At 41.5% G+C, this 12,493-nt stretch overlaps 1 protein-coding gene across 1 annotated transcript in view; it reads left to right on the forward strand.

Annotated features, from left to right (window-relative positions):
* Positions 1-352: 352 nt before the first annotated feature.
* LOC132348993 (ubiquinol-cytochrome-c reductase complex assembly factor 1) overlaps positions 353-12,493 on the forward strand; it is a 92,271-nt gene continuing 80,130 nt past the window's right edge. The window contains exons 1-2 of the mRNA XM_059897057.1: positions 353-472; positions 12,187-12,291. Of these exons, the coding sequence (XP_059753040.1) occupies positions 449-472; positions 12,187-12,291 (129 nt within the window). The 5' untranslated portion in view covers positions 353-448. The remainder of the gene's footprint in view (positions 473-12,186; positions 12,292-12,493) is intronic.

A 12,493-nucleotide genomic window follows, 5' to 3' on the forward strand; every position in this document is an offset into this window, starting at 1 on the left:
AGTGCTAGGATTCTCCCAGGATTCTGTTCTTTTCAACCATCGGTGAAAAGGGGGGAATCCTTGTGGGGACAGAGTCTGGGAAAGAGGGACTCCGACAAGGTGGTGCTGAAGAGTGAGGCTGGGTGAGGTAGGTTAATGAAAGAGCTATGAAAAGCCCGAGGCAGAGGTCAAAGAGGACAGGTGTTGCGATGACTTGAGCCTCTATGACGTGTCTGGCGGAGTCTAAAGAGAGCGGGAGGCGCGCGCGCGTCCCGACCGTCCGGCCGCGCCCCAGGCCCTGCCTCCTCGGGCACAGCGGCGGAAGCGCGCGCTCGTGTGCGCAGCGACCTCTGTGCGCCTGCGCTGCCGTTGCCGGGCATCCGCCGGCGAAAAGACGACCTAGAGGAGGGGTGGTTGTAGCGGGGACTCCGGAAGCCCACCTTTCACCCGGAAATGGTTGTCGAGAAACATGGCGTTGCTGGTGCGAGTGCTTGTGAGTGAAGGAGTGATTTTTGTGCTGTCGCCCACCGGGCCTCCGGGTTGGAGTCGGAGAGGGCGGGGCGGGAGCAACTGGACGGAAGTGCAGGAGCGGAGCCTGTGCGGTAGCGAGGCTGCGCGGCCGCATTTCTGCGGGGAAACTGAGGCAGCTTCCCACTTCCCCCGACCCTCGGTTTGGCCGTGGCTTCCCCCTCTTTGGAGAAGGCGTGAGACTGACGTCAGATATAAATTTGACGAAGCTTGCTTTTCCTTGGTCACCACCTGTGACTCCTTCCCCTCAGGGAGAGAGGCAGCGCCTGGGGCACTGATTGTAGTTTCGGGAGACCCGGGTTCTAGTTCCTGTTCTGTCACTAATGCTCAGGGTGACCTTGGGCAAGTCACTTTTGGGCTTCAGAGTACCTATGGGCAAAGCGAGGACGTAAATCTGCAGGTCTTTGGGATTCTGACGTTCTTTGGGTTTGTTTCAGAGATCAGTAGATTAATTATTAACTGTATAGTTAAGTGGAATACTCTTAAAGGCTATTAGAGTGAAAGCTGCACGAGAACTGGGGTCATATCTGTCGTTTTCACTCTGCCTAGCACAGTGTCTGGCACATCATAGGTGTTCAATAAAGATTTGTTGAAGGAATGAGATAAGTGACGAAGAACTACTCGACTAATTAACACCCATATGGGAAGCTGCTGCACCTCTTGTGATTCAATCCTGAACTTCTAGCTGACTCTGACTTATAGAAATTAAAGAGAACAAAAGTTAGGAGGATACAGAGCTTGGGTCCTAATCATGGAGGGATAGTAGAGTTTATAATTTAACAAGTCTTTCAAAAACTGGGTCAAGGAGATTGTTTTCGTAGCAGACACTGTGTATTCCTGCCTCTAGCTTTCTTTTGAGTTGTGATATTAGAAATATTTGTGTCTAATCTTTTCATATGTGGCATACACGGCCTGTGATTTTACTTCTTGTATACCTTGTCAGCCTAGCAAAGTGCAGTGCCCTCTATTGTTGCGTAGTAAAAGTTTTTTTGAAGAGTAGCTCCTGTAACCTACAGAAAGTCACTTGGTGAAGTAATTGTTGATGCCAGGGCAGGAACTGATTCAGATCTGAGGACTGCTGAGGAAATGGCAACTAGGATGTCCTAAGTGTTTTTTTTTGGCCATGGTGCTCGGCTTGTGGGATCTTAGTTCCCTGACCAGGAATCGAGCCCAGGCCCCTGGCAGTGGAAGCGCAGAGTCCTAACCACTGGACCACCAGGGAATTCCCTCCTAAGTGTTTTGTTTTTTTAAAAAAAATTTATTTATTTATTTATTTATTTATTTATTTTTAATAAATTTATTTTATTTTATTTTATTTATTTTATTTTTGGCTGCTTTGGGTCTTCGTTGCTGCGCACGGGCTCTCTCTAGTTGTGGCGAGCGGGGGCCACTCTTTGTTGCGGTGCGCGGGCCTCTCATTGCGGTGGCTTCTCTTGTTGCGGAGCACGGGCTCTAAGCGCGTGGGCTTCAGTAGTTGTGGCATGCAGGCTCAGTAGTTGTGGCACACGGGCTTATTTGCTCTGCGGCATGTGGGATCCTCCCGGACCAGGGATCGAACCGTGTCCCCTGCATTGGCAGGCGGATTCTCAACCACTGCGCCACCAGGGAAGTCCCAATTTATTTATTTTTATCATTATTATTTTTTTGGCTGTGTTGGGTCTTAGTTGCGGTGCGCAGGCTTCTCTCTAGTTGTGGCTCGCGTACTCAGTAGCTGCGGCGCATGGGTTTAGGTGCCCTGCTGCATGTGGGATCTTAGTTCCTCGACCAGGAATTGAACCTGTGTCCCCTGCATTGGAAGGTGGATTCTTAACCACTGAACCACCAGGGAAGTCCGCCTCCTAGATGTGTGTTGCTTTTTTTTTTTTTTAATTAATTTATTTATTTTTGGCTGCGTTGAGTCTTCGTTGCTGCGTGCGGGCTTTCTCTAGTTGTGAGCAGGGCCTACTCTTTGTTGTGATGCACAGGCTTGTCACTACATTGGCTTCTCTTGTTGCTGAGCACAGGCTCTAGGTGCTCGCGCTTCAGTAGTTGTGGCACGTGGGCTCAGTAGTTGTGGCTCGTGGACTCTAAAGCACAGGCTCTGTAGTTGTGGTGCACAGGCTTAGTTGCTCTGCGACATGTGGGATCTTCCCAGACCAGGGATTGAACCCATGTCCCCTGCATTGGCAGGCAGATTCTTAACCACTGTGCTACCAGGCAAGTCCCATCCTAGGTTTTTTGTTTTTTGTTTTTTAATAATCGGGTCTGAAACTGAAATTGTCTTCTTTTTCTTTTTTTAAAAAATTTATTTATTTATTTATTTATGGCTGTGTTGGGTCTTCGTTTCTGTGCGAGGGCTTTCTCTAGTTGCGGCAAGTGGGGGCCACTCTTCATCGCGGTGTGCGGGCCTCGCGGGCCTCTCACTATCGCGGCCTCTCATTGCGGAGCACAGGCTCCAGACGCGCAGGCTCAGCAATTGTGGCTCACGGGCCGAGTCGCTCCGCGGCATGTGGGATCTTCCCAGACCAGGGCTTGAACCCGTGTCCCCTGCACTGGCAGGCAGATTCTCAACCACTGTGCCACCAGGGAAGCCCCCTAGGTGTTTTTAAGATAGACATTTTGGGGGGGAAAGATGAGAATTTTATTGGGCCGTAGATCTGAAATGAATACCTTGACCTGTCTTGGAAGTTAGTGGCTGCCCCAGCTGAGCATGCCACTGAGCGTGTGGATGGTTACAGGATCATTTCTTCTTAGTTGGTAGCATGCAGTGAAACCACCTTTCTAACTGCCTTCTATTAGTTGAATCTTTTTCTACCCCCCATTTATACCTTACTATTCATCTTTTTAGGTAGAAAGCAAGATTAGGTAAGGGAAGTCACTTTCACTTTATACTGTATACTGTAATTCTTTGAAGTCTTCTTATCATGTTGTAATGTGTGACAAAGCAACAGAAACTCCCTTAGGACTAGAGAGTTACAGTAAACATGAAAGTAGCAGATATTTATTGATCACCTATGCTGAAGAGGCATTAGGGTTAGGCACTGTGAGGAATTCACAAATACAGGAAAATGCACCTATCTAGGAGTCAGAAGAGCCTTGTTTGAAAGCTTGGCTCCATTACTTACTATGGGTATAGCCTTAAGCAAATCACCTAACTTCTCTGAGCCTCAGATTTTCTTAAGGGTAAGTTTGATAGGGTTGATGAGAGAATCAATTGATACAAGTGACATTTTAAATGCTTCTTTTCCCTTCCTTTTAATTCAGCGACTATTTTGAGTGTTTACTGCATTCTAGGAACTCTCCAAGGGACTGAGGATGAAAAACATAGGACTTATTCTCATGTTTATAATCTAATAGCAGAGACAGAAAAGAAAACTACTGATAACAATTCTTGAAATGCTGTGATAGAAGTCTTAACTAGGTGCTATGGTAGCAGAGTAGAAAGGCACCTAACCCAGCCTGAGGACAAGCATTTAGATACTTAAACTAAATGAGGGAGCATTAGATGGGGAATACGGGAAAGGAAATAGAGGAGAAGCATTAGCTTATGCTACTATGCTAGACAACAAAGGCGCTCTAAGTAAATCTCTCTGGCTGGACTCAGGGGCACTTGTGGGGAAATGGCAGTAGAGGAGACATTGCCTTGCATGTCATAGTTAGGGGTTGGAGATTTATCTTGAGGCAGAGGGCAGCCATTGAAGTATTTTAAACGAAGGGAAGATTTATTTTTAAAGGTTTTTTTGATGCATTTACTCTTGTTTTTTTTCTTATTTAAATTTTTAAAATTGAGGAATAATTGATGTACAGTAAATCACACTTATTTAATTGTATAATTTGATAAGTTTTGACACAGGTATACACCTGAAAAGTCATAATCATAATAAAAATAAGGAACATATCCGTCACTCCCCAAAATTTCTTTGCGCCCTTTTGCAATCCTTGTATTGCTCTCCCTGCTTCCAGCCACCATTGATCAGGGGAACACTTTGTTCCTTCTCTCATTTTTAAATTGAAATTTAAAATTTTTAATTAGTATAAAAAAGTAAAAAAAAAAGTCAACATAGTAAACAAAAAACATAGATTTTTGTTCTAATAGATCCTTGTAACAGGGATGGATGTAATAGATGGATCAGTCAGAGAGGGCTGAGATTAGAGTCCCCAAGGCCAGTCAGAAACTAAAGTAATCCTGGAAGAAGTGAGGAAGGCCTGTACTAAGTGGGAGATGGACAGTGTGGTTACAGAAGAAGGGATGGTTGCAAGAGGTATTGAGGTCTACAGAGCTTGATGAGAGATTAGATGTTAAGGATGAGGAAGAGGGAAGAGTCTAACAGCTTGTCCCAGGTCAGCCTAGGATGACTGAGTTAATAGCAGTGTTCTTCACTGAGAAAATCTAGCTGGAGTTTTTGGGGTTTTTTTGTTTGTGTTTTGTTGTTGTTGTTGGTTTTTGTTTTTGCAGCTGGATATTTGGTGTTCAGGAGAGAGAGCTGAAATATAAGTTGTAGTTGAAACAAAAATGTTGAGATTTCTCTAGCAATAATATTGATAGGTAACATTTATAGGGCACTTACCATGTGGTAAGCACTCTTAAATACTTTATGTGTGTGAACTTGCTAAATCCTTACGACAGCCGTTTGAAAAGGTAGGCACTATTATTCCCCCATTTTGCAGACAAGAAAATTGAACCACTGAGAAGTAGTATTCCTGAAACATTCTCATTAGTCTCCCCTTATTTCTTCCTCTTTCTGTCTTTTTGACCAGTTTTTACGCTTCTCTAAGGATGGGTTTGGGAAGGAGGAGTAAACTGAAACACTGCTATTGCTGAGTAGATCTAGCAGAGGAACTGGACATTTGAGCAGTGCACTGGGACTTTTTTATGGTTTTATGAGCTGTTTTGACATTGGTAATAATTTTTACTTTTCTTTGATAGTAGTATAAATTGCAGAAAGCCACACTGGAGTTTAAAAAAAATTGTAGTAGAATATGCATAACATAATTTACCATTTCAACCAATTTTAAGTGTACAGTTCAGTGGTATTAAGTACATTCACATTGTTGTGCTGCCATCACCACCATCATCCAAAGAACTCTTTTCATCTTCAAAAATTGAAACTCTGTACCTATTAAAAGATAAATCCCTATGCCCCACTCTACCCAGCCCTGGGCAACCACCATTCTTTCTGTCTTTATGATTTTGACTACTCTAGGTACCTCATATAAGTGGAATCATACAGTGTTTGTTCTTTTGTGACTGGCTTATTTCACTTAACATAATGTCCTCAAAGTTCATCCATGTTGTAGCATGACAGAATTTCCTTTTTTTTAAGGCTGAATAATATTCTGTTGTATGCATATACTACATTTCATTTATCCATTCATCTGTTGATGGGCACTTTGGTTGCCTCCACCTTTTGGCTATTGCCAAATAGTGCTGCCATGAACATGGGTGTACAAATATTTGTTCTAGTCCCTGTTGTTACTTCTTTTGGGTATGTGCTAAGAAGTAGAATTGTTGGATCATATTGTAATTCTGTGTTTAATTTTTTGAGTAACCGCCATCCTGTTTTCCATAGCAGCTGCACCATTTTACATTTCTACCAACAAAGCACAAGGGTTTCAATTTCTCCACATCTTCTCCAACACTTATTTTCTTTCTTTCTTTTTTTTTTTTATAGTGGCCATCTTAATGGGTGTGAGAGGATAATCTCATTGTAGTTTTTTTTTTTTAAAGATTTTTTTGATGTGGACCATTTTTAAAGTCTTTTAAAAAAATTAATTAATTTATTTATTTTTGGCTGCATTGGGTCTACGTTGCTGCGCACAGGCTTTTCTCTACTTGCAGCGAGCAGGGGCTACTCTTTGTTGCGGTGTGCGGGCTTCTCATTGTGGTGGTTTCTCTTGTTGCAGAGCATGGGCTGTAGGCATGTGGGCTTCAGTAGTTGTGACACGTGGGCTCAGTAGTTGTGGCGCATGGGCTTAGTTGCTCTGTGGCATGTGGGATGTGGGATCTTCCCAGACCAGGGATCGAACCCGTGCCCCTGCATTGGCGGGCGGATTCTTAACCACTGCGCCCCCAGGGAAGTCCCATCTGCAAGTATTTTTTCACATATTTTTTCTGTTCCTTATTTCTCTCCTCTCCGTCTGAGACTCCCATTATACATATGTTGGTATGTTTGATGGTGTAGATACGTTTGCTGGTAGGTCTCTGAGACTCCATTAAATTTTCTCCATTTTTTTTTTCTTTCTGTTCATTGGGCTGGATAATCTCAATTGATCTATCTTCAAGGTCACTGATTCTTTCTTTTGCTCAAATCTGCTGTTAAACTTCTCTAGTGAAATGTTAATTTTATTTATTGTTTTCTTTTTAAAAATTTAAAAAAAAATATTTATTTATTTGCTTGCACTGGGTCTTAGTTGTGGCAGATGGGCTCCTTAGTTGCAGCTCGCAGGCTCCTTAGTTGTGGCTCGCGGGCTCCTTAGTTGCGGCCTGCGGGCTCCTCAGTTGTGGCACGTGTACTCTTACTTGCAGCATGCATGTGGGATCTAGTTCTCTGACCAAGGATCAAACCCAGGCCCCCTTCATTGAGAGTGCAGAGTCCTATCCACTGCACCACCAGGGAAGTCCCTTATTGTTCTTTTCAACTCCAGAATTTTTGTTTGGCTTTTTGTAAAATTTCTTTCTTTATTGATATTGTTTATTTGGTGAGATACCATTCTCATACTTTGCTTTAGTTCTTTAGTCATGGTTTCCTTTAGATCTTAAAATTTTTAAATAGCTGGTTCAAAGTCTTTGTCTGGTTTGTCTAATGTCTGGGCTTGCTCAGGGACAGTTTCTATTGATTTTTAAATTTTCCCTTGTTTTGACCATGCTTTTTTTGTTTTTTTACATGTTTCATAAGTTTTTGTTGAAAACTAAACATTTTAAATAATATAATGTGGCACCTCTGGAAATCAGGACTTTCTTTTCCCAGAGTTTGTTGTTATTTTTCTGTTTAGTGACTTTTCTGAATTAATTCTGTAAAGTCTGTATTCTTTGTCGTGTGGTCTCTGACCAGTTAGCTTAGTGGTCAAGTAATGATTGGATGGAGATTTCCTTAAATACCTGGAACATATGAGTCTCTCAGTATTTGTTGAGCTGCTCTGTGTGCATTTTGGAGCATGCCTTCATTCTTCTGCCAGTCATTTGACAGTTCTGCCTTAACCTTCACTTCCTGCTTGCGAAGCACCTCAAGGTCAACCACAGATGAGAGCTTAGAGCAGTCTCAGGTCTTTCCTGTTCTGGGCATGTGCACAAACCTGTGCATCTGCATGGCCTTCAAATTCCCAGGAATATGTCAGAGCTTTTCAAGGTCCCTATGCATATCTCATTCCTCTGATTTTCCTTTTAAACTTTTTGGTTAGCCTATTGTTTTCCCCAAGTATTATCCACTGCCTCAGGCAGCCACAAAGTTAAACAATTGCCTCTATTTGTTTTCCACTAACGCTCCTGGGGAGCTCCTGGGGAAAATGGTTTTCATACTGGAGGAGTTCCAAGATGGATGGAGTCTTCCAAGGAACTGCTAGACAGATCAAATAATTCCAGACCTTTGTGAATAAGGTTTGAGGAGCTTCAACCCCATTCAGGAGTCAACTTTTCTCCAGAGAAGACTAGTTCCTTTCAGTGAATACTACTATTTAGAAACCAAGTTTGGATGCTACATGTTGTCATTGCAACTGGGGTGTCATTGCTTACAGGCCCTATCAGTACAGGAGTAGGAAGTATATGTATGTGTATACATATACATAAACACACATATGTTGATTTCTTTATTTATCTCTGTATATTAAAAACTTATACCAGTTACTCTAAATCCAACCCAATAGCACAGGGTTTATTCTATCCTTTTGCCTTTTCATATTTGTTAACTCCTTTCTCTGATAGAAACCTGATCCCTCATCCTTAATATATTTACTGATTTGCTCAAATCCTTCCTGTATTTGTGAATTCACATACTTGCTAAAATTTATTTGTAACCCAAATCAATACTCGTGGTGCTTTTGCAGTCATTTGTGGACATGTGCAGAGAGGTGAAAAATTTGAACTGCAACATGCATATTCCTGGCTGAGGTGATACTCTGACTTCTTGTTTCAGCTATTATGCTGTAAACAAGTATCCTTCTCATGGTCTATTTAGTGTCATGTTTTTTGCATTTTTGTGCTTTTGTTGGTGATTTCCCTGTTTAAAATGGCCCCCAGGTGTAGTGCTGAAGTGCTGTCTAGTGCTGCTAAGTGCAAAAAGGCTGTGATGTTTCTTGTGGAGAAAATTTGTGTGTTAGATAAGTTTTGTTCAGGAGCGAGTTAGTGCTATTGGCTGTGAGTTCAATGTTAATGAATCAACAACATATTAAATAAGGTGTCTTTAAACAGAAACACAAATAACAAGGTCATGTATTGTTTGGTTGATGAAAATGTTGTGACCAGAGGCTTGCAGGAACATAACCCTGTATTTTTCCCCTAGGAGCAATGGTTCAGTGTTTGCTAACTTAGTGTTTGCGGTCACTTTGTAAAACATAACTATGGGGAATAGGAGAATTGACTACCTGTAAAGCCTTTTCCAGCTCATGGGTGAGCAAAGGAAAATACTATGTATCTTAAAAACCACATGAAGAAACAGTCTGGTCAGTGGACTGATTAAAGTGTAGTCATAAAAAGAGCTGATCTGTGAGAATATTTTGAAATACAGTGTAAAATCACCTGCAAATCACAATATGCACAGGAAATACAAACATAAAACTTATCTTTAAAATTTTGGTTGAAGTGTTGATGAGGCAAAAGGACGATAAAGCCAGTTCCCACTGAGTAATGGTGTTTATACTATCCTAAGTTAAAGCAATGATTTTAACCACTGGAATTTTTTTCTGAACTTGGGAGAACTGAGGTTTGCTAATTGTTATAGACCTAATGTATTAGTACCTATAAGAGGATGATAAGTACTTCCACAGATTTATTGATATATATTTATAAATGAAGTGTTGGGAGAGGTGGGAAGGAAAAAGGACTTAGTAGAATCAGTAGAACCAGAACCTGGAGTCTAGGTTGAAGCAAATGAGCTCATGCTTTGGGTAGGAGTGAAGAAGAGAGTCCCAGAGGAACTCCAAGGGGATTAGCTTGTGTGGAGAGGAGCAGTAATTCTCAAACCAGAGAGTATGAGTCAGGTTTTGGAACTGCTGAGTGGAGAATGCAAGGCAGAGTATGTAAGTATATTGATGGGTCGGAGTCCAGTTGGTAAAGATCAGGTGTTTAAGTTTGACTACAGAGACACTTGGAGGCACTGCAAGCTTTTGAGAAAGGGAATTCCAGGTTCAAAGCAATATTTTAAGAAAATGGTTCTTGCTGCTGTGACAGTTTGCTGGGGAAAGAGGAGTTTACTTACATAATTCAGTAACAGTTGTTAACAGCAATAGTGAAGCTTTTGTGTGTGTGTTTTACTGTTATTGAAGTGCTTTTACAGGTGGTCCTTGGGACGCTTCTGTGAGGTAGGTTTTATTATTCCCACTTTTAGGTAAGGAAAATGGAGGTCCAGAGTTTTGAGTAACTAGTTCAGGGTCACACAGCTATTTAATGGTAGGCTTGAGATTCAGAGACCCTTTCTGCTACACCTCAGTTTCAATTAAGGATTTCCACAAAGAATTGTTGTTGTAGGATTGGAGAAGGAAAGAAAAGAGCAGCTGATTACTACTTTCTTCTAATAAGAAGTGATTTAAAGTATTGGCATGAGACCAAGTAGAGTCAAATGCTACAGAGAAAATTCTTATTGACATTGGAAAAAATATGATGAAATTCTTCAGAAAATCTTCCAAAAGTTTGCATTGTTCCTACTTGTAATTTCCTCTTACCTTCCCCCCACCCCCACCCCCCCCCCCCCACCTCTTTGGGCCTGAATCTGCTGAAGTTTCATCTTAGCACGGTATTTACATTTTTAGGAAAGGAACATCTGACATCGAATGATTCTGGTAAATGTGTCAGTTGTTAGTAAACAAGAAGCCAGTAATTGTATCTCATTTGAAAACAATCCCAACAGGTCAAACCTCAGCTGAAACAAAATCCTATTTTTAAGCTTTACTTTTAATTTGAAACATAAGTTGCTGTGAGTAGCCTATTAGAAACAGTTACACAACTTTAGAAAGCATCTCTAGGTTTAAAATTCTAATATTTTCTCCCCCTTACCCCTGGCCCTTCCTGCCTACTCATGAGGAAATGGAGATTCAGATTCAACTTAATATTTATTGAGTTGGACATACTGCAAAGGACATTTTTTTCCCTTAAAATCCTGAGAGGTAGGGATTTTTATTTATTTTATGGAAGAGGCAACAAAGGCTCATAGCTCACTGACAGGGGAGCCAAGAGTCAAATCAGTGCTTTCTGATTCCAAGTACAGGACTCTTCCCATAGTATTATGCTGTATTTTAATTGGTTCAAGACTAGGTCATAGAGTGGTAGAGCTAGAAGGGACTTTGGGGATATTTCCTTTACCCTTTCATCCCATAAATGAGCATGGATCCAGGAGTTGGGCTTTCTGGATTCAAATCTTAACCCTGCCATTTATTAACCATGTGACCTTGGGAAGTTACTTATCTTATCCATACTTCCATTTCTTTATCCATATACATGGGATAATAACAATATACCTAAGTCATTGGGTGGTGATTATGAGGTTTAAATGAGTTCATATATGTAAAGTACCTGAAAAATACCTGGCACATAGTAAGTGCTTGTAAGTATTACTAATATTTGTTAAGAGGAAACTGAGTATCAGAAAGGTGTAATTACTTTCAAAGATTAAAGTAGCTGAGTTTAAACTAGGATCCGGATCTTTGACTCCTACTATTGTAGTTGATGCTTGGCAAAGTGTTTTCAGACAGTTTGGTATATCCAGTCCTCATTATGGCCCTATAAGGTCTACAGGCCAAGTGAAAGAAACCCTTTGATCTCCCAGAGTTGGTTTCTAGAATAGAGATTTCCAGTGCTGTGTACGTGGATGCCATTTATACAGTGGGTTGTATTTCAGGTTCATAAAGTAAAGCAGGCTTCTCATTTAGCAAGGTAGAGCTCCTCCTTTCTCCAGCCTAACCTTTAACTAATCCAACTCCTGGATCCATGCTCATTTAGTCCAGAGACCTTTTTGAGGTCAATTAATGCCAGAGGGAAAAATTGGACCTCAGTCATAGCTCTAACAGCCACTTAATCTCTCTTTGTCTTGGAAATCAAATTGCCCAAGTGTGTTTTCCCACCCTAAAAATTTCAGCCCTAGTTTCTTCATCCTTTTGGGGATTATGGTAATCCTGGCACTGTTTACTGTAAAGGGATTTTTATGAAGAGCTTATAAATCAGTGTTTATGAAAAGGAATTGCAAACTCTGATTTAAATGATAAGCTAAGTGTAAAATGCCTGAAGTAGGTTTATTTTGTTATTTTCCTGAGAGGGAGCTCATGTCCTCCAGTTTGGGTCAGCTATTACCAGAATTCATCTAGTCCGTGGTAGGCAGTGGTACCTTTTATCCTTGGAGAGATGAGCATGGGGAGGCTTGGTCCTAGTCCTGTTTTGGAAATTCTCCTTTCATGTGCCCTGTTCTGGCAGGATTTCTAGACTTAGGTACACTCTTTGCCTTCTACACATGGAGTCTGATAGAGATTCCTGACAGACTATTTTTTTTCTTTCTCTAGAGGAACCGGATTAGCATCTCCCAGTGGGTTCCAGTATGCAGCCGATTGCTACTTGTGTCTCATACACAGGGACAGTGGGGCAGGGCTCTGTCTGGTACTTCCCAGGTAAGATTTGTTATTCCTTTGCTTGGTATGAAAAAAACCTTAGTGTTTATGTGCAAATGTCATGCATGTATTTATAGATTAGCCAACCAAATTGTGTGATGGAAAAACCTCATGAGACCACTTCTGGGTCTCTGTGGTGCCAGCTCAGGACTAATTCCTACTGTATGGTGTCTAGGGCGTTGCTTCTAAATACCCCAGCAGT

This window comes from Balaenoptera ricei, chromosome 15, assembly GCF_028023285.1.
Source record: "Balaenoptera ricei isolate mBalRic1 chromosome 15, mBalRic1.hap2, whole genome shotgun sequence".
Taxonomy (NCBI): Eukaryota; Metazoa; Chordata; class Mammalia; order Artiodactyla; family Balaenopteridae; genus Balaenoptera; species Balaenoptera ricei.